The 25,575-nt window shown below is 44.1% G+C and overlaps 1 protein-coding gene across 2 annotated transcripts in view; it reads right to left on the reverse strand.

Annotated features, from left to right (window-relative positions):
• The window catches only part of CLMN (calmin), an 83,519-nt gene that overhangs the window by 46,269 nt on the left and 11,675 nt on the right, over nt 1–25,575 (reverse strand). The window contains exon 1 of one of the 2 annotated variants that reach the window (XM_061463931.1): nt 16,155–16,330. The exons of the other annotated variant lie outside the window; for it this stretch is intronic. Within the exon in view, the coding sequence (XP_061319915.1) occupies nt 16,155–16,242 (88 nt within the window). The 5' untranslated portion in view covers nt 16,243–16,330. Of the gene's footprint in view, nt 1–16,154; nt 16,331–25,575 lie in introns of those variants that run through there. 2 annotated transcript variants of the gene reach the window in all.

A 25,575-nucleotide genomic window follows, 5' to 3' on the forward strand; every position in this document is an offset into this window, starting at 1 on the left:
GCTACCAGGAGTGCTGGCACCTACTGACCAATGTACTTGCCATCAACCTGTAAGAGCATCCTGGAACTTTGGAATAAGCTTTGGGCAGAGAAGTTATCAGTCAACTACCAAGCTAAGAATTTCACCCTGGTAAACTCTGCCAGCATGGTGCTACATGAGAATGCTCTTTCAATTCAAAGCAATTCATTGCTTCCTCTATTCTCTGAGGAGGGGCGAGGAGAGGGGAAAGTATTTCTTAACTGGTATTTTTTCAGGAATTGCATCTGGAGCAAAAGAGAAGAGCCCCCCAGTTGTCAGAATGGACTCCATGTTCTTACTAGGGAAGCAATTCAGTCCCCAAGCACTGCAACTACCTGTCTCATGACATACACATAAGGTGCGCTTTTTCCACAAAGCCACTTGTTCTGTACTCCCAAGGACATGTCCCCTTCAGAGGATCTGCCATCATATGCAGTTTCTGAGCAGGAACTTCTCACTCTGTAGTCCTGAAACCTCAAATGATCTGCACTGTGTCCAGTGTCTGGACACTCTCATCAGCAGTTTCTTATGGCTTTGAGACTCCATATCTGCATCAGACATGGGGGTGAGAGGGTGGAATTATTTCACACTGAGGAATGCTGTCAGCAATCTGCATATTTTGGAGAAGACTTTTTTTTAACAGCTTACAGTTTCTCAGGTTGTAACATGGATCAATGAGGGGTCAGTGGCCAGTATAGCACACCTGAATTTCCACTTTCAGTTTGGAAGCACCAACTCATGTTTTTCCCTCAGATGCCCTTCTACTTCTTGCTTCAAATTGCACCTGAACATTCATCAACAAAGTTAACGTCTGCAGTTGTCTGTACTTACAAGTTTGTGATAGCAGGTGTTTCAGCTAGCTCTGCAAACCGGTATACTCATTCCTAGTTTAAAACAGTGAAACCCTTTGCCTTGCCTGGAGCTGGTAGTGTGGGCAGTACCAGGCATGAGTCATTCCTTGGAAATGGATGATTTCTGGCCTATACTCTGTTGCTTTAGACAGAGACAGAAGTTTTTTTCCTTGTTATGAAGCTACAGACCAAATGAGGCCTAATACAACAATCCACATGTCCTCTGGGTGCCAGTTTGTAGACGCATGACCTTGTGTTCCACATCAGTACTGTCAGTGTCCCAGATCACTGTCCCAGATTTGTACCCTCCTGCCAAATCTTCTCAAAACTGCAGAGAAACTCACAGCTAACCCAGTTCTGTCAAAACAATCACCATTTGCTAAACCACCTGAGCCATGAGAGGAGGTCCAGCACACAGCAGGGCAGACCCCAGGAGTAGCAATGCAATGGCTGGAGCACTGTGCCTGCCCATATCCAGGTTTCCCCAGACACCCAGTACTGCCCTGCAGAGATTTCTGCCATCCTGGGACACGCATGGTGCTGTCCTTCCTCTCTCCCCTGCCCCAGCCTGCAACGAGGAGTTTTACTTCATACATCGCTACTGTCTAAAGCACACACAGTGGATGAGATGCTACTTTCTCTATCTTTGTTAATCTCTTTGAGCTCCTTTAATTGCAGCCTGGAAGCTTTTTCCACTCTAGTGGCTGGTATTATTTTATCCCTTCACTGAAGAGTTCAGCTGTCTCTGCTATTTACAGGCATTTCTCTAGGGTTGAATTTCAGTGGTTTCTGGGATATAGAGTCACATGTTCCACAAGTTGTCCCACCATCCATCCCTCTTCTGCTTCTTGTATCAAGTCAGAAAAGAAAAAACAACATGCACACTTCTCTCTCCCCTCCCACCTCAAAAAAAAATTCTACCCCATTAAAAACTGATGCAATATATACTTTGAACAGCCAAAATTCACCACCATTCTACCACCAGAGAACAAGATCAAGGTGTTTTATTGTTTCTTTTTCTCCCTATGGTCCTCTCTTGACTCAGGCTTCCACGTGCACACATTCTACTGACTCTTGCTTCCACATGCACACAAGCATTTTCTGCCAAGAAGCCCCCTTTTTAAAGGTAGTTTCTGCTGGATGTATAGTCTTTCCAGTTAGTGTTATTTTGCTTTCTCTTTCTATTCTTTATTTGCTAAATTGACAAGTTCAACTCTATTACATATACCAAGTACCAGAAAACATAATGTTTCAGAAGAGATCAGAAGAGGCTGGTTTCAGAAATACTTAGGACACTCCCAAGACCAGCTTGTGGAAACACTGCAAGGATCGACTGTATCTCACTAGGTGCACACAGGCTTGTTGGTGCTCTGCAAATTCCTGCATTCTGTTATCTGTGTTTATTTCTTGACGTTGAAAGCAAATTGCTCCATCTTGCTTTTTAGCAGTTCTTGTGGTTCCTTGTTCACTATTTCTCTGGCTCTTTCTCCAGGTTTGATAATTTGATGTCCAGTAGGAATGTCCCTTTACACTACTGTGACACAAAACTGTCTTCTTTTATTCAAGGGCAAGGAGAAAATGTGGGAAGGGAAAAAATCACAAGCATTTTATGTTTCATTTTTTCTGCATACATACAAAAAGTAGATAGAAAAGCAAAACAGCAAAACAGCACTGTAAATAATTTAGGGGCATGAAAGGTTCTGTAAAGCAGCATCCACAGAAGCATCACTGTTTTCAGTTTAAATGTTTTCAACAATTAGGAAACAGCTATGCCTGACACTTCTTTTTAAAAGCATCATTCTTGCCAGCAAGTACATGATTCTTCAGCTGACTAAATGCTATTTGTTAAGATTTCCAAAAGAACCACTGACTCCTTGTCCTGGGTTCAGCAGTAGCAGTCATGTTTCTCCTCCTTGGTAGCTGGTGCAGTGCAGTGTTTTGACTTTCGGCTCGGGAACAGAGCTGATAGAGATGTTTTGGTTTGGCCAAGGACTTTGTGAGCCTCATGCTCTGCCAGGGAGGAGGGGAAGCCAGGAGGAAGCAGAGACAGGACACCTGACCCAAACTGACCAAAGAGGTATTCCATACCACAGCACGTCATGCCCAGGATGTAACTGGGAGTTAGCCGGAAGGGCTGGGAGACTGCAGGGTTGGAGGAGGTATCGGTCAGAGCTTGGTCGGGCTTGGGGGGCGAGTTATCGGTCAGTGGGTGGTGAGGTGTTGTATTCTGTTCCCTTGTTATTTCCTTTATTATTATTATCATTGGTGATAGCAGTAGTGATTTGTGTTATACCTTAGTTACTAAACTGTTCTTATCTCAACCCGTGGGAGTTGCATTCTTTTGATTCTCCTCTCCGTCCCTCTGAGAGCAGGGGGAGGGCAAGAAAGGGGGGGAAGTGAGCGAACGAATTACCTGACTGGGTTTAAACCACGACAGTTCTTTTTGGCGCCCAACGTGGGGCACGAAGGGTTGAGATAACGACAGATTTGACTGGATTAATAGTCATTTGTCACAATGCTGATTTATTGGGTATCAGAGTTGTTCTTCTTGATCTCACAGCTTCAGACCGTTGTAACTTACGTAGAGCCGGTATTTGCTGTGTTAGTGTTTATCAAGTGTGGGCCTGGGCTAAGGTTCTTGTCTCACTGTGCTTTATGGCAATGACTTGTAATACGGGCGGGCTCCAGCAGCAGGGCGGGACGGACGTGGCCGTGGACTTGTACCTGGCCGTCCGGCTGCTCTTCACCGTCCTGGCCCTCGCCCTACTCTCCATCTTCGTGAGGCTGCGGGGAACTGAGGGGGAGCGGTCCCGGGAGCCGGCGGCTGCTGAAGCGGCCCGGGAGAGCGGCCCCGGGGACCAAGCGACGGCGGGAGCGGGGCCGGAGGCCGCCAGGGGACGGCTGCCGGTGGAGGAGGCCGGGGCGGTCGAGGAGCAGAAGGAAGCGGCTGCCGAGCAGCGGGATAAGGCGGCGGAGGAGCCGAGCCCCGCGGAAGAGCCGAGCCCCGCGGAGGAGCCGAGCCCCGCGACGGCCGAGAGCATTCCCCGGCAGCCACCCGCCGAGCCCCAGGAGGATGCAGGAGACCACGCAGCACTTCCCAGCAAGGCAGAGGAGGAAGAGCTGGACTCAGGAAAAGAGAAGCCGGTGGTGGGAGAGCCGGCAAGCACAGCAGCTACACCAGCCCCAGTGACAAGCACAGCAGCATCGTTTGAGAGTTCTGAAGGCTCTGAATGGCCTTTGGGTATCCTTGGGACCTGCCTGCTGATTGTGATGGGGATCAGCATGTTGGCACACACACAGGCTGTGTTTTACCCACAACCATTTTGTCTGATCTCAAAAGTTAAGCAGAGTCAGGTTTGGGTCTTGTCTGGGGTTAGACAACAATATAGGGGGACCAAGAGGTTTTCCCCAAGGCTGGAGAGTCATGAGTGGCAGGGTGTGTGGGACAGTATGGGCAAGTATCTAGTCCACTGGGCCCCTCCAGTGCTTTGGAAGCATCGGAGATGGAAGGCAGCTGTATGGAGTCCCCAGCAACGAGCTGCAGAAACTGCTTAAGGGGACAGTGAATTATTTTAAGCCTGGTGGGCCCATGGCACTTCAGGCCATCAGAGCAGAGATGCAACACAGAGATGGACTCATGATCAAGGGGTGGACTTAACAATGGACACTATTGCCCAGGTTATTCACGAGTGTGAACACTGCACACAGTCTCTCCTGCTCTGGAAGACTGTTACAAGAGATGGAGCCTGACATGGACCAGATGGACGCAGCAGCTTTATAGGGACTGGTCCATGCACTAAGATAAGAGTGCACCAAGATAAGAGTGATGGTATATTGAAAATGTGGGATCTGAGCATGACGTGAATGGTATGGAATAAGGGGTGGATAATGTCCTGGGTTCAGCAGTAGCAGTCATGTTTCTCCTCCTTGGTAGCTGGTGCAGTGCAGTGTTTTGACTTTCAGCTCGGGAACAGAGCTGATAGAGATGTTTTGGTTTGGCCAAGGACTTTGTGAGCCTCATGCTCTGCCAGGGAGGAGGGGAAGCTGGGAGGAAGCAGAGACAGGACACCTGACCCAAACTGACCAAAGAGGTATTCCATACCACAGCACATCATGCCCGGGATGTAACGGAGAGTTAGCCGGAAGGGCTGGGAGACTGCAGGGTTGGAGGAGGTATGGGTCCGAGCTTGGTCGGGCTTGGGGGGCGAGTTATCGGTCAGTGGGTGGTGAGGTGTTGTATTCTGTTCCCTTGTTATTTCCTTTATCATTATTATCATTGGTGGTAGCAGTAGTGATTTGTGTTATACCTTAGTTACTAAACTGTTCTTATCTCAACCCGTGGGAGTTGCATTCTTTTGATTCTCCTCTCCGTCCCTCCGAGAGCAGGGGGAGGGAAAGAAAGGGGGGGAAGTGAGCGAACTAATTACCTGACTGGGTTTAAACCACGACACTCCTGTTGTATAATTTGGGAACAAATCCTTAGTAAAATTAATCAGCAGCTCAGAGCTTGTGGAAAGTGTGCAAGTGTGATGCATCAAAAAGAGCCATGTAATTGCAAAATGATGGAAAATAACACTTTACATACAAAAAGGATTCTTGCTGAAAGGAAGAAAGAGAGAAAAGAAAGTATTCATGCACATTATTAAGTATATATCAGTCTCTAGATTTTGTCTTCACAGCAGTGTTAGCATCTCAGATTTTTTGTAGCTCCAAAGAAGGATTATCCAATACAACTGCAATTTACTGAAGCATTAATTTTGTAAGTTTTGGTTAATGCTATCTTGTGTTGACGATAGTTTGGGGTTTTTTTAAATGCAAGGTGTACTGAGTTATATTCAATCATAAGGAATAAAAAGTTCCTCTCAGAAAGAAGTTTTTAATTACAAAACCCCAAATGTAATCCTGCTAGTTGAAAAATGTGAGTTCAAACTGTGAGTAGGCCATAAGCCCTGCAGCCACATTTCCAGAGAGATTCCTTAGACTACTCTGTTGGCACAAAAGCAGGAAAAGAATGAGCTAAGAAGGTGCCACAGGAAGACTGGTCATGTTCATGAGAAAGGACAGGTATCCTGGTGCAGCTCCAGAGCTCGAAGTATTATTTGGAGATCTCAGGTCACTTACATGTTAAGAGCCCAAACAATGTACCTGTTGTTTAACAAACTGTTGAAATGTCTCACTGGGTATTTCTTTAGTAACTTGCCAGTGTTTTCTGGACACATTTGGTGGGTTTTTTTTTAACTGGATTACTTTCATCATCTTTTATTCCCTTGCCAGCTTAGTTTTTATGCTGCATTCTGAAACGACTGAAGTATTTGCTTCATGCGTTCAGAAAAATGCACCCTCACCCTTACAAAAATGTCTTTTTTTTTAACATTTATTGATATTCCAAGACACGTGACAAGAAAAACAATTAAGAGACATTTTTCCCCATACACATTCAATTTCCTCATTTTGTATGGTAATTTGGGTCCCAAATGTAGGTTTTAGTAATTTTTCCAGAATCATTCAAAAAGATACTTTTAATACTGGGTCGAAGCTGGTTTCCCTAGCCAAGAATTTGCCTCCTAAAAGCTTTGTGAGGTAAAGTCAATTTTGAATTAATTTCATTATCTTCAGAGATAAACACAATAACTTAATAGCATAAACAGCAAAGGAAACTTGCTGCTTGTTCAACAGTACAGTAAATCCATCCTAAAGCTTGTAGAACCAGATTAAAACCCACATCATACAAAATGTTGAACTAACATAAACTTAACCTAGCAGCTTTATTATTTAAAAGAAGCTGCAAGTTAACTTTGCCTTAACAAGTTTTAAACCACATCAATTAGTATCTGGTCTCCTGCAGCTGGCCTCCTGTAGAGCTGCCAAACTCTTTGTTGCACCTTCTGGTGACTTCAGCAGAGAAGTAACTGTGAGCCCATGTGTGATCTCCATCACTTCTGTGTTGTTTTATCATACAATAACAACATACATTCAATATTAACAGCTAATGGGCTAGGCAGTGTTAAAATAACCCCTGGTTTTAATAATCTAGGGCATTAGGAAATATTTCCCTCATGAGTTAGGCTGTCACCCATTAGCCTGTGCACCATGTCCTAGTATCAAACAGAAGGAGGGGAAAATTTAACATCAAGTCTGTTCTTGGTTCATCTCAGATTTTAGCCCAGCCAGTTGCAATCCAAACAAAGGCCAGCCTCAGACTTCCTTTTATACCAACTGACGGTATCTGAATACAGAGCAAGAAGAGCAAATTTTGTTTGTCCCACTTCAGCTCCTTGCCAGTGAACGTCTAGAAGCAACCTAAAGCCCTTATATCTGCAAGTATACTGGCTGGCAAAAGCCTGGATCAGAGCTTAATCACAGGGGAAGGGATACTCTCACAGAAGGTAGTGAGAGACATCTTTAAAAGCAAACAAGTGTTATCTACTACTTTAATATGAATATCATATTTGAATAGGTTTATAACTCAATCATGTCATTCATTATTACCTGGTCTTGGAAACAGTGGTTGTAACTAAAACATTAAACTACCTCTCTAACTGCTACATAACTAAACCCAGTGCTTAATGATGTATGTTTTTCCCTACCTTTATCACAGATTCACAGCTTACATACCCAACGAAGGCACCCTTGTGCAAAGAATTGCTTACTGTTCTCCAGCAATTCCCAAACACAAGTGGTCTGGGCAAAGTGGGAGATAGGAAAGAGCAGTCTAGATCCTTCTGTGATTCTATGGCAAACCAGATGCAGGATTTGATGCCAGCTAAAGTTAACCTGGTGGACAAAAGGGTTTATTTTAACTTGGTCACTCGATCCAATTCACCACCCAGTCACACAAATACTTGTGCCTGTATGAGCCAAGGGGGAAAGGGTGTGTTATAGCTCTGCCTGTCTTGGCAGCAGCACTGGCTTATTTCTATTTAAACTGTATGTAAAAGTATGCCTTAACAGCCCTCAAGCCATTTTGTTTAGTCTCCTGAGTCACACACACATCACACAGATTTTTTTTGCTGCTGTCCAGACGGGAGACACTTCATAAACAAAGCATGAGTCCTCACAGGGGATGGGAAATTATGATATGTCTAATCAAACATTCAGTGATCCAACGGCTGTATGTAAGGGCTGTATTTTCAGAAATATTCGCAATCTGGTATTTAGAACAGAGGATGGCCAAGATATGCCACCAACATGAGAGAAGCAAACAAATGAATCTGTCTGTGCCCCAGTGTCACTACCTTTCACAAGCACTTTGTAAGGTCTCGGGATGAGAGCTTGTCTTTTGATTGTGTGTCTATGAAAAAAAAAAAACCAACAAACAAACATGACAACAACTTAAGATTTTTAAAAGCATTTAAAAACGTAACATAGAGCTGTGATATAAACTGAGTAAGTGTAATGTATGTTAACAGGGTGGCTGTCCATTCTTTCCTGTGTATCTGCAGGGCTGCTTCAAGAGAGCATGCCTGTACTACAAGAGAAGTCCTTATCTTAAGAGTTCATTCACTTTCTCTCTCCCTTCTGTCCTTACCTCTACTTACCCTTTGATAAGCCACAGAATAAAGTATGCATATTGTTGATCTAGAACAGTTAATTTACACATTTATTAGCTGCTCATCCCAATCATATTCCCAAAGATGTACAGAGGAACTTGTTTTGCACAAGTGGCTGAAGACGTAAGTACTGAGAACTACCTACCTCCTTTCCTTCTTTGCATTTCTCATTCCTACCCCCCTGTTTTGCTGGTGATTTTCCCATAAGTCTTTGATCTTGTCTGTAATCTTGGTACACAGTTATCTGTTCCTCTTCCCTTCTGTTTGTTCTTTCAGTCTCACAGCAGATAAAGTGGCACAGATCTACAGAGGTAGTTCCCCTCCTTACCAGACAACTAGAACAATGCATAACCCATTTCTGATCCTGCTCCAAGACAGCTGTGGTTAGAAGAGGTTAGTCACTCCAGCTATAACATTTCAGGTCAGGATAAAATGAACAAAATGCCCCTGGGGCATCTATACATTAGGCTGCCCAAAGGCAGCAGCTGATGCACCATCTAAGGAGGCTCAATAGGAGAATTCAGTCCCTGCTCATGCATTAAATATCAAAATCACAAGGGGCTGCTACCTTTTAAACAGAGCTAACCATAATAGGATCCTCTATATTGGTTATTTCATGTCTGAAGGAATGAATAATTAAAAGGCAGTAGGTATTCTGTAGAAACTAATTCTTTAGTTAGAAGCAGTACAACATCTAGCAGATCAAGACTTTTGTAAGTAAGAAAAGCTTAGAAGAGTCAAAGATCAATCACTCAGACACAGAGCAGGCTGACATGCGAAGCGCACACCCACTGGTCCTGAATCACTGTGGCTCTCACTGGGTGACGTGTTCACAGCACAGGCATATCCCTGCCTTGTACAGGACTCACACAACTGTCCTGTTTTCCCCATGCTGGTGGCACGTTACAGGCAGATGAAGGTTCCCTCTTTTTTTCAGTTCAACTTTACAAGCTGCTTCAGGATCAAACGTGCCACCTAGTTAAACAAGAGCAGTGCTCAGAGGGTGGGATTTGACTTGCATTAGCTGCAAGATTCCACACTGGTGCAAATGAAACAATAAACTTAACTTGTTCCAATGACTTCATGCTGCACAAACAGAAGCCAGCTAAATATAGACCATGCCTGCAAAATTACTTTCCATAGGTGAAGCCTACTAAACTCCCTGCTCTCACTGAAGCTGCAAAGCCTGCTGCTGACTTTGGCAGCCCTCCAAGGGGACTCCGTGGTGCAGCTCCAGTGGGACTCTCTCCCTGAGATTGGCTGGGCACACACAGCATGGTGCACACCCACCCAGGCAGGGCAAGAGGTAGAACAAATGCTTCTCTACTCCAGAAATCTCTGTGTCACAGCGCGGCAGAAAAGGCTGGCTGTCCCGCCCACAGACACGTGCAAGGTCTGCAGCAGAGCTGGCAGTGCACTTTCCTCCACACCAGCCTGGCAGCTTTTAAGTGCCGTTGGCATAGCCAGAAGTGCTCTTATCCTCATTAGTGGGAGGAAAAAGTACTATGGATATACCCTCAGGCTAAAAGGTGGATCTATCATTTGAGGCAAGGATGTGAAAACAAGGAAAGTAATCTTAGAAGAGCTTTTGAAGACAAAGTTCCTCCAAATACGCAACTTACTAAACTGGGGGAAAACACTGGAAAACAGATCATGGAAGAGTCTGATGCTCACCTCCACTTATGAGTGAGTCCTCACTACTACAGGATGAAATGTTGCAGCATCAGTCACAACCAATATTCTCTGAGGAGCAATCACACTGCAGTTGGCATTTGCTGACTGTGGGAACAGAAGCCTGAAGGCAGAGTGCAGAGTGGGCACTGGGCTCAGGTGCAGGTCTTGTTCTCTGGATCTCTGGAAAGACATGCCTAGGCACTTATAACACTGCATTTGGTTCTGGGCAGGTGGTTCTGTAACATTGCTAAAACTAGGTGGCATAAAAAACACTTGGATTACCTCCTTCAGGTGTTTGGTTCTGGTTTGTTTTTTTTTTTGTTTTGTTTTGGTTTTGTTTTTGTTTTTTTTTTTAAGCTGGGCTATTTTCAGACAGAGAAAAGCAATTGTTTTAATGATTGGTAATTACCCATTGGCTTTTGGGGTGCCTTAGCATATTAATATTTTTTCAAGTCTCCTTTAGAATTGCCAACAGGCAAAGTTCAAGAATAGCATGAAAATACACACTATGCAAATGCACATCAGGTCACTCTTCATGCAGTCACAGGCATGCTCGATGGAAGTGACCTCTGGAAGCCACTATCATAGAATCACAGAATGGTTTTGGTTGGAGTGGACCTTAAAGATCATCTAGTTCCAACCCCCTGCGCCACCTTGTACTAAACTAGGTTGCCCAAAACCCCATCCAGCCTTGTCTTGAACACTGCCAGGGATGGGACAGCCATAAATTCACTGGGCAACCACTGCCAGTGTCTCACTGCCATCATTGTGAAGAATTTCCTCCTAATATATAACCTAAATCTACCTTCTTTCAGTTTAAAGTCATTACCCCTTGTCCTATCACTACAGGCTCTTGTAAAAAGTCCCTCTCCAGATTTCTTGTAGGTACTGGAAAGCTGTTCTAACGTCTCCCTGGAGCCTTCTCTTCTCCAGGCTGAACAAGCTCAGCTGTCTCAGCCTGTCTTCATAGGAGAGGTGCTCCAGCTCCCTGATCATCTTCATGTCCCTCCTCTGGACTCACTCCAACAGGTCCACATCCTTCTTTGTGCTGGGGATTCCAGAGCTGAACACAGTACTGCAGGTGGGGTCTCACCAGAGCAGAGTAGAGGGGGAAAATCCCCTCCCTTGACCTGCTGGTCACGCTCCTTTTGATGCAGCCCAGGATACAGTTGGTTTCTGGACTGCGAGTGCACACTGCTGGCTCATGTTAAGTTCCTCATTGACCAACACCCCCAGGTCCTTCTCCTCAGCACTGCTCTCAATCTATTCTCTGCCCAGTCTGCAATATATTTTCCCAGGACATGCTCTAGTCATCTTATGATCTTCGTAGTCCCCCACTGGACCCTCTCCACAGCCCCCTTGACCTGGGGTGGGGGATAAAGCTGGAAACAGCACTCCAACTGTGGCCTCTCAGTAACCAAGCAGAAGCTCATGATAACTTCCCACAGTCTGGTGGCAGTGACCTTCTCAATGTAGTCTAGTAGAGGGTTTGCCTTATTCACAGTCAGGGTGGACTGTTGGATCATAGAATCATAGAATAGTTAGGGTTGGAAAGGACCTTAAGATCATCTAGTTCCAGCCCCCCTGCCATGGGCAGGGACACCTCACACTAAAACATATCACCCAAGGCTTCGTCCAACCTCGTCTTGAACACTGCCAGGGATGGAGCATTCACAACTTCCCTGGACAACCCATTCCAGTGCCTCACCACCCTAACAGGAAAGAATTTCCTCCTTATATCCAATCTAAACTTCCCCTGTTTAAGTTGTAACCCATTACCCCTTGTCCTGTCACTACAGTCTCTAATGAAGAGTCCCTCCCCAGCATCCCTATAGGCCCCCTTCAGATACTGGAAGGCTGCTATGAGGTCTCCACGCAGCCTTCTCTTCTCCAGGCTGAACAGCCCCAACTTCCTCAGCCTGTCTTCATACGGGAGGTGCTCCAGTCCCCTGATCATCCTCGTGGCCCTCCTCTGGACTTGTTCCAACAGTTCCATGTCCTTTTTATGTTGAGGACACCAGAACTGCACACAATACTCCAGGTGAAGTCTCACAAGAGCAGAGTAGAGGGGCAGGATCACCTCCTTCGACCTGCTAGTCACGCTCCTTTTGATTCAGCCCAGGATATGGTTGGCTTTCTGGGCTGCAAGCACACACTGACAGCTCATGTTCATTTTCTCATCAACCAGCACCCCCAAGTCCTTCTCCACAGGGCTGCTCTGAATCTCTTCTCTGCCCAACCTGTAGCTGTGCCTGGGATTGCTCAGACCCAGGTGTAGGACCTTGCACTTGTCATGGTTGAACTTCATGAGGCTGGCATCAGCCCACCTCACAAGCATGTCAGGGTCCCTCTGGATGACATTCCTTCCCTCCAGCGTATCAACCGAACCACACAGCTTGGTGTCATCAGCAAACTTGCTGAGGGCACACTCAATCCCACTGTCCATGTCAGCAACAAAGATGTTGAACCAGACCGGTCCCAGCACCGATCCCTGAGGGACACCACTTGTTACTGGTCTCCAGCTGGACATTGAGCCATTGACCACAACTCTTTGTGTGCGGCCATCCACCTGGTTCTTTATCCACTGAGTGGTCCACCTATCAAATTGATGTCTCTCCAATTTAGAGACAAGGATGTCGTGTGGGACAGTCTCAAATGCTTTACACAAGTCCAGGTAGATGACATCAACTGCTCTACCCCTGTCCATCAGTTCCATAGCCCCATCATAGAAGGCCACCAAATTGGTCAGGCAGGATTTCCCCTTAGTGAAGCCATGCTGGCTGTCACCAAGCACCTTGTTGATTTTCATGTGCCTTAGCATGCCTTCCAGGAGAATCTGCTCCAAGATTTTACCAGGCAGAGGTGAGACTGACTGGTCTGTAATTCCCCTGGTCACCCATTTTCCCCTTCTCGAAACTGGGGCTTATATTTCCCTTTTTCCAGTCGTCGGGAACTTCACCTGGAGGAAGGGAAATAGCTCACAACTTTCATACCTACTGGCAACTTCAGGCATCCATGGCAATACCCACTTCCATATCAGATGGGGTACAAGCCATAGTCACCTCCCAGCCTTTACCAGTGCAAGCAATTGTTCTGCCCAAGGTACAGACTGCTTCACTTTTTCTTACTGAACTCCATGAGCTTCATGTTGGCCTAGTCCCCAGGTTTATCCCTCTGGACTTAGGTTTTTCCATTTGCCATGTTTCTCCCCCTAATTTAGGGCCACATTGGTGTGCTGACATTTGGGGAAGGCACACTCTGTCTTCACCAGTCTGCTGATGAAAATGTCAAGCAATGTGGACTCTAGCACTGAGCCCTGGGTACTCTGTTCACTACTTGGTTCCAGTTGGATGAAAGCCCTTTGATCCCCTGGAGTCCAGCCAAAGGTGGTCCCATCAGTTTTCAACCCGCCTAACAATCTGTTTAACAAGACTGTGCCTGCAGTATCAGAAAGGCCATTTCCCACTGGCAGAATGTGGCAGCTTTGAGTCTTTCCTACACTGTTAAGGATAAAATTATGCAGATGGAAGGAGAAGCCATGGTATCTCTGAATTAAACTTTTAAACTTCAAAACAATCTGAGACTTCAGATTGCAGAGGTCAGTGATGAACTATACCATGAATTCATCTGCACAAGAACAGCAGCCTGCACGGCCTTTAGCGTGCTGAAAAAGGATGATGATGTTCACAGATGAAATTGAGATCAAACAGAAATTCAGGTTGATTTTAGTCACAAATTGCAGGAATTGAGTAATTCCCAATGTCAATGACTGCAATTTAAGCTTTACTTCCAAAACCAAAGAACATCTTCTCTTTACTGACGCCTAACAGTTAATGAGATCATGCTTTCAAGAAGATCATAGCACTTGTAAGAAGGTATTTTGTAGCTTTCAGAGAAACCACTAAAAAGACTAAGTATCATGCCATCCAAAACTGAAGTAAAAAACAGTAGCAACAATACATCAACTGACTCCAGCAAGAACTGGGAGTTGAGATGAAGAGATTCCAATTTTGGGTGTACATACACTAATTAGCAATTAGGGGTAATTGCTTTCAGCTGCATTTTGCTGTTAAAAAAATAAATAATAACTTCTAATTATCACTAATTAAAGGACAGATGAAAGCCCATGCTGGTGCTGAGAGGAGACACACCTGACAGAAAACAGCTATCTCAAATGCAGCTCCAGTAGTTAGAATGCTAGAATGCTTCTGCCATGTTTCTAAACCAAAATTACAACAGCTTTAATCTCTCTTTTCTTCTCAGGCACTTCTTGCCCATTAATCTTTGCCTTTGCCCATGGTCAGCAAAGCTACAAAGAGGAAAAAACTCATTGTGCTTCCTACTGCTCTGCACATGCTGCCGGATTATCAGCCAGACACTACTCCTTGGTTATCTACCCATAGCCTCACGTAATGGCACAGGAACTGCCATGCTGATGTTAGCTGCACAACTGAAACTGGAGTGGAAGCCTGTGAACCACACAGCCCTGTGATACGTGTTCTTCTATGGCTACATGAAAAGAGATAAAACATATCCAGACCCAAGATTAAAATGAGTTCACTGGAAGATTTCCTGGCCATGTCATGTAATCTGCCCTGACAGCACTTCCTGCCTTGAAATAAAAACTGTACCCCTCTGGTACCCCTCTGGTAGTGTTCCTCCATGCATAGTCACGTGAGGCAAGCCTGTGTGCAGGCTGCATGATGGGCAGGACAGCAACTCCTGTCTAGCTGTATCTATCTGTGTTACAAGTAGGCAAACCAGTTAAGTGCCAGGCCAATGCTGGGGAAGAAGCTACTTGGCCATTACAGAAGTGTGGCTCTAATGGTCCTCCTGGGGTCAGTGAAGAGGCACATAGCCAAGGTAGGTTCATCTCATGAGTACCTTTCCCATTACAACTCACAATCCAATACCCTTTGAGGCAATATTGTCAAAAGTTTACGTACTCCAATACTCCACCCTGTAAAAATGCATGCCTGTTACAGGCTTGAATGCATCAAGCTTGTAAACTTATTCTAAATAAATGTGCTCCCAGCATCTGTTTAACCAAGCTATAAAGCCCTCATGCAGGGTGGTTTAGCATATATTTTCTGGACAGCAATAAGGCTGGATCAGACCTAAATACCAATCTGACCCAGAGTCTCATCTGCAACAGTAGCCAATAGCATATATTTATCAACATACAGGACACAAGACAACAGGGACTGGTCCTCAGTTGAGTTTCAGATTACCAAACACCAGGCAAGTCAAAAAGCCCAAACCTCAAGGCAATGATGCATCTGTCCAACATGGCCAAGGCACACCCATTTCTCTTAACTATATTCCCTCCTGTTGACTACTATAGTATGCCTTGGTTTTTCCACTCGGTCTAACCAGCATTTATATTTTGTCAAATGGGCAGCCTTCAGGAGGCAGCCTACATCCCTGGACCCACAGCAGTACTTCTGAAGTTCCCCAGCCCTGCTTCACTGAACAGGCGCTGAGGTTCCCCACTGGGGCTGGGACTCAGGTTAATTGCCCATTTTCCTTCACCATTCCTGCACACCTCTGGGCTCACTACATGTCACCTTCACTAGCTGAGCTGAGCAGACTTAGGTCCCTGCAGTATAACTGCTTTGTACAGTTCATGTGGCTTCCTTAAAAAAAGGTCTAATAATTACATGTGGCTTCCTTAAAAAAAGGTCTAATAATTACTACTCTGAAGCCTCAACCAGGCATCCATATTCTTCAGACAGCGGGCAAGCTCAGAGATCTCATTTGATCTGTATTTCCTCTAACTCCTATTTCTACAGTATCAAGTTCAGAAATCTTTTATTACTATAAGGCTAATCCCTTACAAGTCATTCCAAGGGGCTCAGAACAGAATTCTGTCATTTTATCAACAAAACTCCACAGCAAACAGAGGTTTCACTGTAAACAGGATTTGCAATACATTATTCAGACATTGTGATGCAGAGGAAGCCCCCACTTGTGACTATAACTTTCAGTTCAGCTCTGGGTAAAACATTAAACCTTTTTTACTCCCTCTAGTCTACTGATTTTGCAGTGAAAACACCCTTACCTGTTACAGACCATTGACAAAGCTCCCTTTTTTTGCTTCCCTTCCCTCCCCCACGACATTTGGAGAAATCCTGAGAAGACGTAACCATCCTCAGACACCACTGCCCCAGGTCCCTGTGTCCCAGGAGCTGGAGAAGGCAGAGAGGAAGATGTCCTCCACCGCAGCTGAGCAGGGGTGCAGGAAAACAGGAATTTCCCTTTAGGGATCAGCTGCAGAGAATTACCTGGTTGCTTAGAAACATGAGATTAACTACAGCTCAGTTTTCTCCTTACTTCACCCATGCACTGAAGGAGAGGCCATAAATTGGCTGCTTAGGGGACTCAGGATGCGGAGCAAGATGTGGGGTCACCACACTGGGTCAGGCAGCAGGCACAGCAGGAAGACAAGTATTCTGCTCCCCTTCTAGGCTGTGTTAGCTCTCTCTGGTTTGCAATGAAAAGTTTGTCCTTGCTGAGTTTCAGCTGCCAGAACATGGGTCAATGTCAATCACAAATCGACTGTGCCAGGATTTCAGCTCTGATGACAATCAGTTGAGGGAACGCAGCTAGGGCAAAGGAAATAAAACATCCGACCAGCAAGAGCCGCTGATATTTAAAGCAGATGATATTTTAAGCAAAATTACATTAATTTCTGTGCCTCTTAGTAATGTTTTCTACGTGAGCTGCCAAAACATCAGTGACTGGCAGCAATAAACACACTTACTGCCTGTTTGCATCTTCCATACCTCAAGGAGTTTGAGAAAAAGTGTGATTAGAAACAGAGAAACCCAGCTACTGTTTTGCTTAACCACCCTCATATAACATGGAGGAAGGAAAAAATGATCTAGATAAAACAGATGTGGACTTAAGCTCACGCAGTTTACAGTCAAACCAGTTTGACATGAAAAAGCACCATCACTAATGCAAACACAGGAGCACAGCCCACAGTGTGTGCTCAAGAGCTTTCAGGAAGTCTCTGCAAGAAGAATGATCCTCAAGCCTGATGTAACAGGTCAAAGGACCAGTGAACTGACATCTGCCTGTAAAGTAGCAGAATTTGGAAAAAGATGCTAGGAAGTGTCCTTAATTTAGACTTACATTCATTCACATTCAGAGATGTCAGCTCTCAGTCACAGAGTGGGAGGGATATGCTGTGTAGCACGTACCTAATAACCTTCTGGACAAAAGCCAGCAGTGTGGTTATCATTATGGTGGATAGTTACTACAAGCTGAAGGTTAATTATTAGCAGAGCTTAAAATCAAGGAGAGTTTGATCCAGGCTGCATAGCTATACACACACACACTGAGCCACTACCCTGAAGCACTTTCTGTCTCTTTCCAGACAAGCTCAACATAGTTTAGCCATGTACAAGGTGACACACTATGCTAAGGTGACAGGGTGACTATAGCTAGGTGGCTCTTGAAAACAGCACTTAGGTAAGCAGGTACTGTGGGTGCTTTCCACTGTTTTTTTTTGGCAATTCCACTTCAGTGGTTGTTTAAAAACAGCATCATTATGAGTATTATTCAAGTTCTATACACAAAAATTCTCTTCAATGTGGGAGGAAGGACTAGAATTGCCTTCTGCTCCACACTTACATGCTTTGCTGTGAAAAGCAATGAGGTCTGCAAGGAAAGGTTTGCAACTACCAGAGCTCTGACCTTGTTAGAAGTTATTTAATGATACTTTATGATTACAGGCTGGTGGGATGGGAAAGAAGAGGCCAAGTGAACAAAGTATCAACATGGAAAAAAGGCCAAAAACTTAAATCACCTGGCAAGGGTTTTCTTCAAGTAACAGAAACTCAGAATTTAGTTACTTTTTTTTTTTCCACAGTGAAATGCTCTTTGGGCCTACTGGAAACATGAAAAGTAAGTCAGTAACTCTGCCTTGCTCCAGAGATGAACATCCCAAACATACCAAGTTTTCTTTTTCACTTAGTTGCCCCATTAATTCAGTATTAACCCAATTAACTCAATTCTAACAAACACAGTTTTACATGTCCATAAGCACTTGATATTTACACTGCATTAGGAAAGAAAACAAGGAACATGGGTAAGCAGGTAAGACTGAATTTGGAATACATAGGGGCAAGGGGAAATCGACTCATTCGTAACATTATGGATGGTGCACATGTGCAAACCTGGAGGTTCCTAAGGCAGACACAGCGAGCAAGAGCTACATACAATTAATAGATGGATCACACTCTTGTATAAACAGAAAAAGGAAAGCAGCTTATGCCAGCAAAATATAATCAAAATGACCAGCCAAGCTGCCTAAACAAGGCAGAGTATGATGTGGGGGGAGGTGTCAGCTGAGAACACTCTGCTCTTTTTTCTCCTACCGTGTGTGGTGCCTACACACAGGCTGACGTGACCAGGGGATCCCTGTGAGCAAGTAGGGTAACTTCCCTTTGGCAGAGAAGGATTAGTGTTTTCTGACTCTGTCAAAAGGAAATCGGGGACCTCTGCCTCCCTCCTGCCGCTCCTGCCATCCTGGTAGCAGCAGGGTTTACACTGCAATTTGCTGTGTTTACATCGCTGGCCCCAGATCTTTTTCTGTGTCTGTGGTGTTACAGCAGAGGCAAGAAACAGAGCCTAATTCTCTCACAGCAAATTAAAGTCCTTTCCAAGCCCAACATTTACCATTCCATATTCCCACATACTGCAAACAACCATCAAAATCAGGGTAAAATAACAGCTCCAGAGGAAGTCTACATGACCAGCTGAGGAAGTCGAACTTCCAGACAGCTAGGGCTTAAGAGAGAGAAATGCCACCCATTAAGCCAAAATCATAAAGAAAGTGTCAGGGGTCTTAGGAGACAGGGCAACTCAGTTCAGGAATCACATCCAGCCACTGCAAAGTGCCATGGCTCAAGGTGTTTGCCATTAAGCCACAGCTGCGAGAAACACACAGCTTTAATGAAGGCTAAGTCAACACAAGGGACCTTTCAGGTATGTAATACTGGCAGTTACAGTGAATGCAGATACGAGTAGACTGTATTTTCATCATGGAAAAATTTGCCAAAATAGTTTTGGAGTGAGCAGTCCGAACAACCTCTCTACTGTTTAGACTGAAGCTCTCCCAAATCTATTTTTTTCGTTAGTAAATTCAATCTTGCTTCAGTAAATTAAAGTACATTTCCACTTTGTTCTGCTAGCCATCACAAGAACAGAAAAGGTGAATTCAATGCTAATGCTGCTCCTGAGAGCGTATGATCCTGGAACAACGTCAACAGCCTGGTAAGGGGTTGGGAAACACCCAGGCATCTCCCAGCCTTCCCTCATGCCCTCTTGCTGGAGTACTACTCAAGTACTTCCCATGCATAACTCAACAAAGATAGGATGAACTTCAAATAGACCTCACCCTACACAGTCAAATAAACTAGGGAAAATGTATGTATGATTTGTAATATTTACATTTCGAGCAAGGAAATTCTTGTTTTGATACATTATACATGCTGGAATTACTAACAAGCCTGGAAACTGCATAGGTTCACTTTATGCATTGCTTTTTACCATGGAACATTGCTCTGTGACTTTGTTCAGGGACTAGGCAGTTTAATCCATCCATTTGCTACTTATCAAGGCCAAAATTTCAAATTTTGCAACTGCAGTCAGGCTAAGCCCTGGCTGTGCTTTGTGGTTGTCATTCTCAGTCCGTCAGTGCTGTAATCTTACTTATTTGTAGTCATGTTATTGAAGCAATGACATATTTTCAAGGGAGTGCTCTGTATAAATGAAAGAACATATTTTTTTTTCTCAAAGGTCACAAATTAGACAACGAAAACAATATAAACAAGGCAATAAATAAGCTGGATTTATATAAATTAACATTAAACTTGTTTGTTGCATAGTTTGCAGTCTGGAAAAATGACCACTTGCACTAGGCTGACTTCAGTGATTTCTATTACTCAGATAAGCATGTCACCGAAAAAAAGTCTGAGGTGAGGCAGGAGCTTTTATTAGGCCAAACAGGAGTTGGAAAAACAACAAAGCAACTTATCAGCCAGCCTAATAAAAGACATTACCTCTCCCTACAAACCTTGCCTTGCTTATGTCATGGCAGCAACTTCCCTGCCCAAATACTTCTCATCCTAACCATTAAATTTTACATTTAGTAGAAGTCCAAGAGCTGCCTTGGTTTATAACTGATTTTTGTGGCTAAACAAGATTTTCAGCACAGAAAGGCAACGAAGGGATGGGAACACCGGTACTGGAAAGAAAGCTTGCACAATTTTACCAGCACAAGCATTGACTCTGTGAGTTCCTCCACCCCCACATGCTGCAATCCTAGCATCCACAGAGTATCCACAGCAGCAAACGATGGGCCTTGGGACCAGATTACCTCCCAGCTGACACTGCCTGGAATTACCATCACTGACATGGGTGGGACTGTATCCCAAATAACTGATGTGAGGAACGAGCTGGCTCGCTCGCAGCCATTCAGGATTCCTCAGGGACTCCTGAGAAGCAACAGCAAGCTCCTGAAGTGGCTGACAGCCATTTTTCATTCCATATTCACTGTCACAGCACTGAATTAAGAGAGCATTTTCTGTGAGGCTGGAGGAATAATTGTATGCCCTGGACCAGCAGATGAACAAGTAATGTATTAGTATGGGGTAGTGTAGGGCTACCCAGGAAAGTTTAGGGAAGCAGAATTTTCCCTGTAGCACCCTAAAGAAGGGAGAGGATTAATGAAGTGTTTCCAGGAACCAAGCACATTAAGGTATATAGCCCTGCCTTGTCAGCTGTGCAGTAAGCATAGACACACACACAGAGACGTGTCCCTTTTTCAGCATCCTTGTTATTAAGAAGAGCTCAGGCATCCTCAGTGAGCTTCTTGGTGAGACACAAACTTCTTTCCTAGCCTATTTTTGTTTAGTTTAGCCACAAAGCTCGTCCTAACTGCCTCAAGGCAACAAGAAATGCGTACAGGGCTTTGTGTTCAGCCTTTCCAGCTAAACTGTTTCTCTAGCTGCCTCTCCCAGCACAGCCTCCAGTGCCAGCAGCTGTGCCCGAGCACAACTCCGCATGTATTGATCCTGGTACAAAGCACATGCTTGGCCTGACAGTCTGAACTCGGAGGTCAGGGTCCTCTCTTCTGCAACCCTCCTGACTGCTCTGCATCCAGCTCCACTGCCAGGAGTTCAATCAACTTCAAACAGAAAGCAATAGACTTGTGCTGCTAACAGCTTGTCTCCAGTAAACTGCTAGCAGAGGAAAAAAGCATCCCTAGTTCAGTTTACATTTAACTATAACCACCTGAGGTAGAGTCACCTGCAGAGAAACCATCATACCATCATCCAAAGTGGCTTAAACAATCAACTTTTGGGGAAGTTAATTTGGATTAACTTTTGAGTGTATTCATGTCGACGCACTCTACATTATTTCTTAGCTGCTCCATATCAGAGTAGCAGTGGCCAGAGTCATTGCTCTCTGGTACTGTAAATAAACACTAAATCTATGTTTCAGTGGTATCAGGCAGGCAGCAGCTGTTGCTGCTGAATGCCCAGCAGATTGCTCTTGCTCTCAGGACTCATGGGAAGGTACTGAATAGCCTGAAGATATTATTGTCTGGCAACAAGCATTTCCTTTCACAAATACCATCTGAAAAAAAAAAATAAAAAAAGAGAAAGAAGAGAAGGCTTTCCTGTGCCCCTCATCTGGGCACTAAGCCGTCACATTTTTATGTGAGGGGAAAATAAGACATTACACAATCTTCCGAAAGATCCTGTTAGAGAAATGGAAGGCAGGATATAGAATTTAATGCATAATTCATGGCTTGTGAGAGCCTTGAGGCAAGACCTTTCGGACTCGCTAATTGCTTTGCTGAGAAGTAAGCAGAAGCCACGATAATGACTCCTACACCCAGGAAAATACACACATAAAGCTGTTGTAACATCCACCTAGGGGCTTACACATCGCCCCTCTTGCACAGATGCGCTGCTGGCCCATCTGACAACATGCCAACCAAGGACAAGTGCATGGGATATCAGGCTGATCCAAGGATCTGTATCTAATTCTGGTATGTATTTCTACATATTCAGGTTTTTAGGATGCAGGCAATATATTTATATAAATATACATGCTGTAGCCCTTGGAGGACCGTCACTGTGTACTCAGAGCCTTAGCATGCAGAATTGTGAACATGAGACAGGCAGAGCTGAGCAGCTCCTCCGCTGCAGTAGCCAGATTTAGCCACACTGAGCTCAATAGCAAAAAATTCAGTGGGTGCAAAATCAGATCCTAGTTGCAGTCAAAGATATAGGTATGACAAGTATTCAAGTGTAACAGCTTATAGTTACAGAGGTTTGCACATGTGCAAAATTCGGTGGATCTAAGTCATGAACAAAGCATAAAAATACCTTTTGCTTCCTATGCCATAACCACCACCTCCTCCATGTCCTCAGTGAACATCCTTGGATCTTCTCATCCCAGCAGGCAAAATCATAGGCTTTCATCTACCTACATGTTCAAATCTTCTATGCACGCTCTCCCATTTCAGAAAATGCTATTCCAGCCAATTCTCTGATCATGTCCTGCTGACTGCCGCCAGCCACTGCTGCTTCTACTCTCTATGAGACAGGACCAGAAGTTAGCCTCAAGGACCTAAGAAAGGCCTCACTATTGCTGTTCCCAATTTGTTACTGAATCCAGTTACAAGTCATTCACTGCATCTGAAGAGAGATGGGACTTGTCTCTAAAGCATGGGGATCAACTGTCTTTCTGCTCTGCCAGCTTGTCCGACTCCAGCCCCTCCAGAGCAGTCGTCTTCTGGTTATCTTGTTGTAACTGTCTTCCACTGCAGTATCCTTAGAGAAATCTAACCCCGCATCCCTTTCACAACACATCAGAAAGAATCTCTTTTTAAGCCCTTTCCTCGCCCTTTGATATTATTTACTGATGCATCAAAATTATCTTAGAAACTCTTTAATAAAATGCAAATCAGTATCTTCCATAAAGCAGAAGGTTGTCGAAGTAAAACTACTGAAAGTGCAAGAAAACAGAGTCTGTCCCTTAATCATACTGTGCAAAGTCATACTACATTGACGGATTTACTGAAACAGATTACAGTTTTATTGCTCATATGCTTATTTACTGACTTCTAGACGTCCAGTCTGTTTCTCAGCATCAAGAATATGAAAAAGCAGAATAATCTGCAAGAGATGAAGACAAAAAAAGATGATTAAAGATCACTGGGTTTGATGGGAAACCATCAGTACTTCTGAGTATGAATGAAGCTACAATTATATGATAATGGAATAAAGTTTCTGAGCAAGTGAAACATCTTTTTGGTGATACTCCAAATCACATGACAGTGAAGAGATAAGATTGCCCTGCAACACCTATGTAAGAATCGCAACTATAAATCTTTAAATCTAAAAGCCCACACAATGAAGGCAGAAGAATTTAAAGAGCAGTTCAAATGTCAGTGGAGAAGTACAATGAAGCTGAAGATCCACAGACTTAGACCAGACTCAAAACACCAGTGCCCAACTCTGAAGGTTATTAACCTCTATGCCACTTTATAATTGAGGTGAAACACAACTCAAACCAAGCTGCAAACCATTACAGGCAACTCTCACCTATACTATTTTAAATCTACCTATACCATTAAAACTCTAGAAATGTTATTATCCTTTATACAGTCTCCAATTTAGGTTTTGATATCTACAAGGAACACACAAGGAATTCACAGTTTCCCCGAAGACCAGGGGTTTACAACCCAAACAAACAAACTGAAGCCAAAGCATGGGAAAGGCAAAGTGAGAACAACAAAACGTCACAATCTTGTGAGGTCTACCTTTAATAAATTTTGATAGCTTTCGCATTGGAAGTAAGGTAAATAAACATTAGCAGGAAGTACTGCTTGGTGTAGTTTCATTTTTTCTGTGACTGGCAGAAGTTAATAAAAGCAGAATGGATCTATTGCAATTGCAACACAAAGGACAGTCTTTCACTTCATACAAAGAATACTAGCACAGATGGTAAATCAACATTTTGCAGGAAAATCCACGTGTTTCCACATTAATGAGACACGGGTTAGAAGAACACAGTATTATACACTGTCATCATTATGGCAGAAGAGATTTGCTGTCCAAGCTTAGGTATCCAGATGGTATTCCAAACTTTCTATAAGGGCAAAGCTTTCACTATAATAAAAAAATGGTTTCAGAAAATATACTTGTTTCTCTGAGTACTCCTAGTTCATGTTAAACTGCTGAGCATGCCCTATATCTTGTCCGCAGTGCTTTAACAAGGAGGATGTATATATGCATTAGCAAACCTCAAAAGGCAGAGCTGGGGAGCGATAGCACAGGAGAGGGTAGCTGTGCAGAACCACATTCCCAAAGTGCAGAGAAGGAACTGGTAAGCCAAGAGCTATACAGTTCTTCCCTGGTGGATACATTAGCAAGGTCTTCAAAAAAGAAGATGGTCTCTGGTCACGCAGAATGGCACTGAAGCAACACCAAAGAACTACATGATCTGTGTTCATATATGTGAAAAAAAGCTCCAAGTTGGAGAGCAGTGGCTTCTTCTGATTCTGACCAGGTTTAACCCCCTCTCCCTGTAATGGGGAGAGGAGCCAAAGCAATGGGCCTTTATAACTAAGTTCTATTATTAACACACTTTCATTGCTGATACGTGCCTAAGAACTCTTCATAAAAGCCCACAGTCAAATAATTGCTTTCTATTCTGTATTTTCACTTCATCCGAGCAGACTCCCACAGGTTTGACTGTATTTTTTCTCTTAGAAGGAAATTGTGCAGGCTCTCTTAAAAGGCTTACTTTTAAAAAAGCAGCCTAGAAAATGCCAGGCTAAATTTGATGTGTTTTTCCCTATGTTTCAAAGCCAGGGAAGCATTTTTCTGGAAGAAGATGACACCTTTTCCACTCCAATAGACTGAAAATCTGCTTCAGAAAAATATGGCAGGGGGTAAGAAAGAAGAAAGGAAGGAACACATTTCTGTGAGAGTATGTGGGTGTCAGGATTCAGTCTTTAATCTGACAGGTACATATCAGCACTTTTCCACAGACATACCTGTAAGTGATCTATCTGTTTTCCTCTTTGCATTGCTATAGGTTTGTACTGTTTTCTAATGATAGCCTGTATTTTTAGGTTAGCTTCCTCCCAGTCTCTTTGCCTCATGTCCAAAAACCTATCAGGTTAACAAAGCATGAAAAATACCTTTCTTCATCAATGCATTTGCCCTTCTAAGTTTCTCAAGCAAATTTGTCCTAAAATTAAAAACTATATTGTCAACCACACAACTGACAACATGGTCCAGATTGGCAACTAGGGAGCAGGCAGAGGAGGAGGCTGCTCAGACAATGGATATAAATAGCAAAATCCCTGTCAGTAGGATATTATTGTTCTTTGGGGTTCCCAAAGAAGCCTTGAGCAATGGATCATCTCCTACACACATGCTGATGGCAAG

Source organism: Pezoporus flaviventris, unplaced genomic scaffold, assembly GCF_033815535.1.
Source record: "Pezoporus flaviventris isolate CSIRO_AGI_PZ_B2104156 unplaced genomic scaffold, CSIRO_AGI_Pfla_v1 ptg000036l, whole genome shotgun sequence".
NCBI classification, from domain to species: domain Eukaryota; kingdom Metazoa; phylum Chordata; class Aves; order Psittaciformes; family Psittacidae; genus Pezoporus; species Pezoporus flaviventris.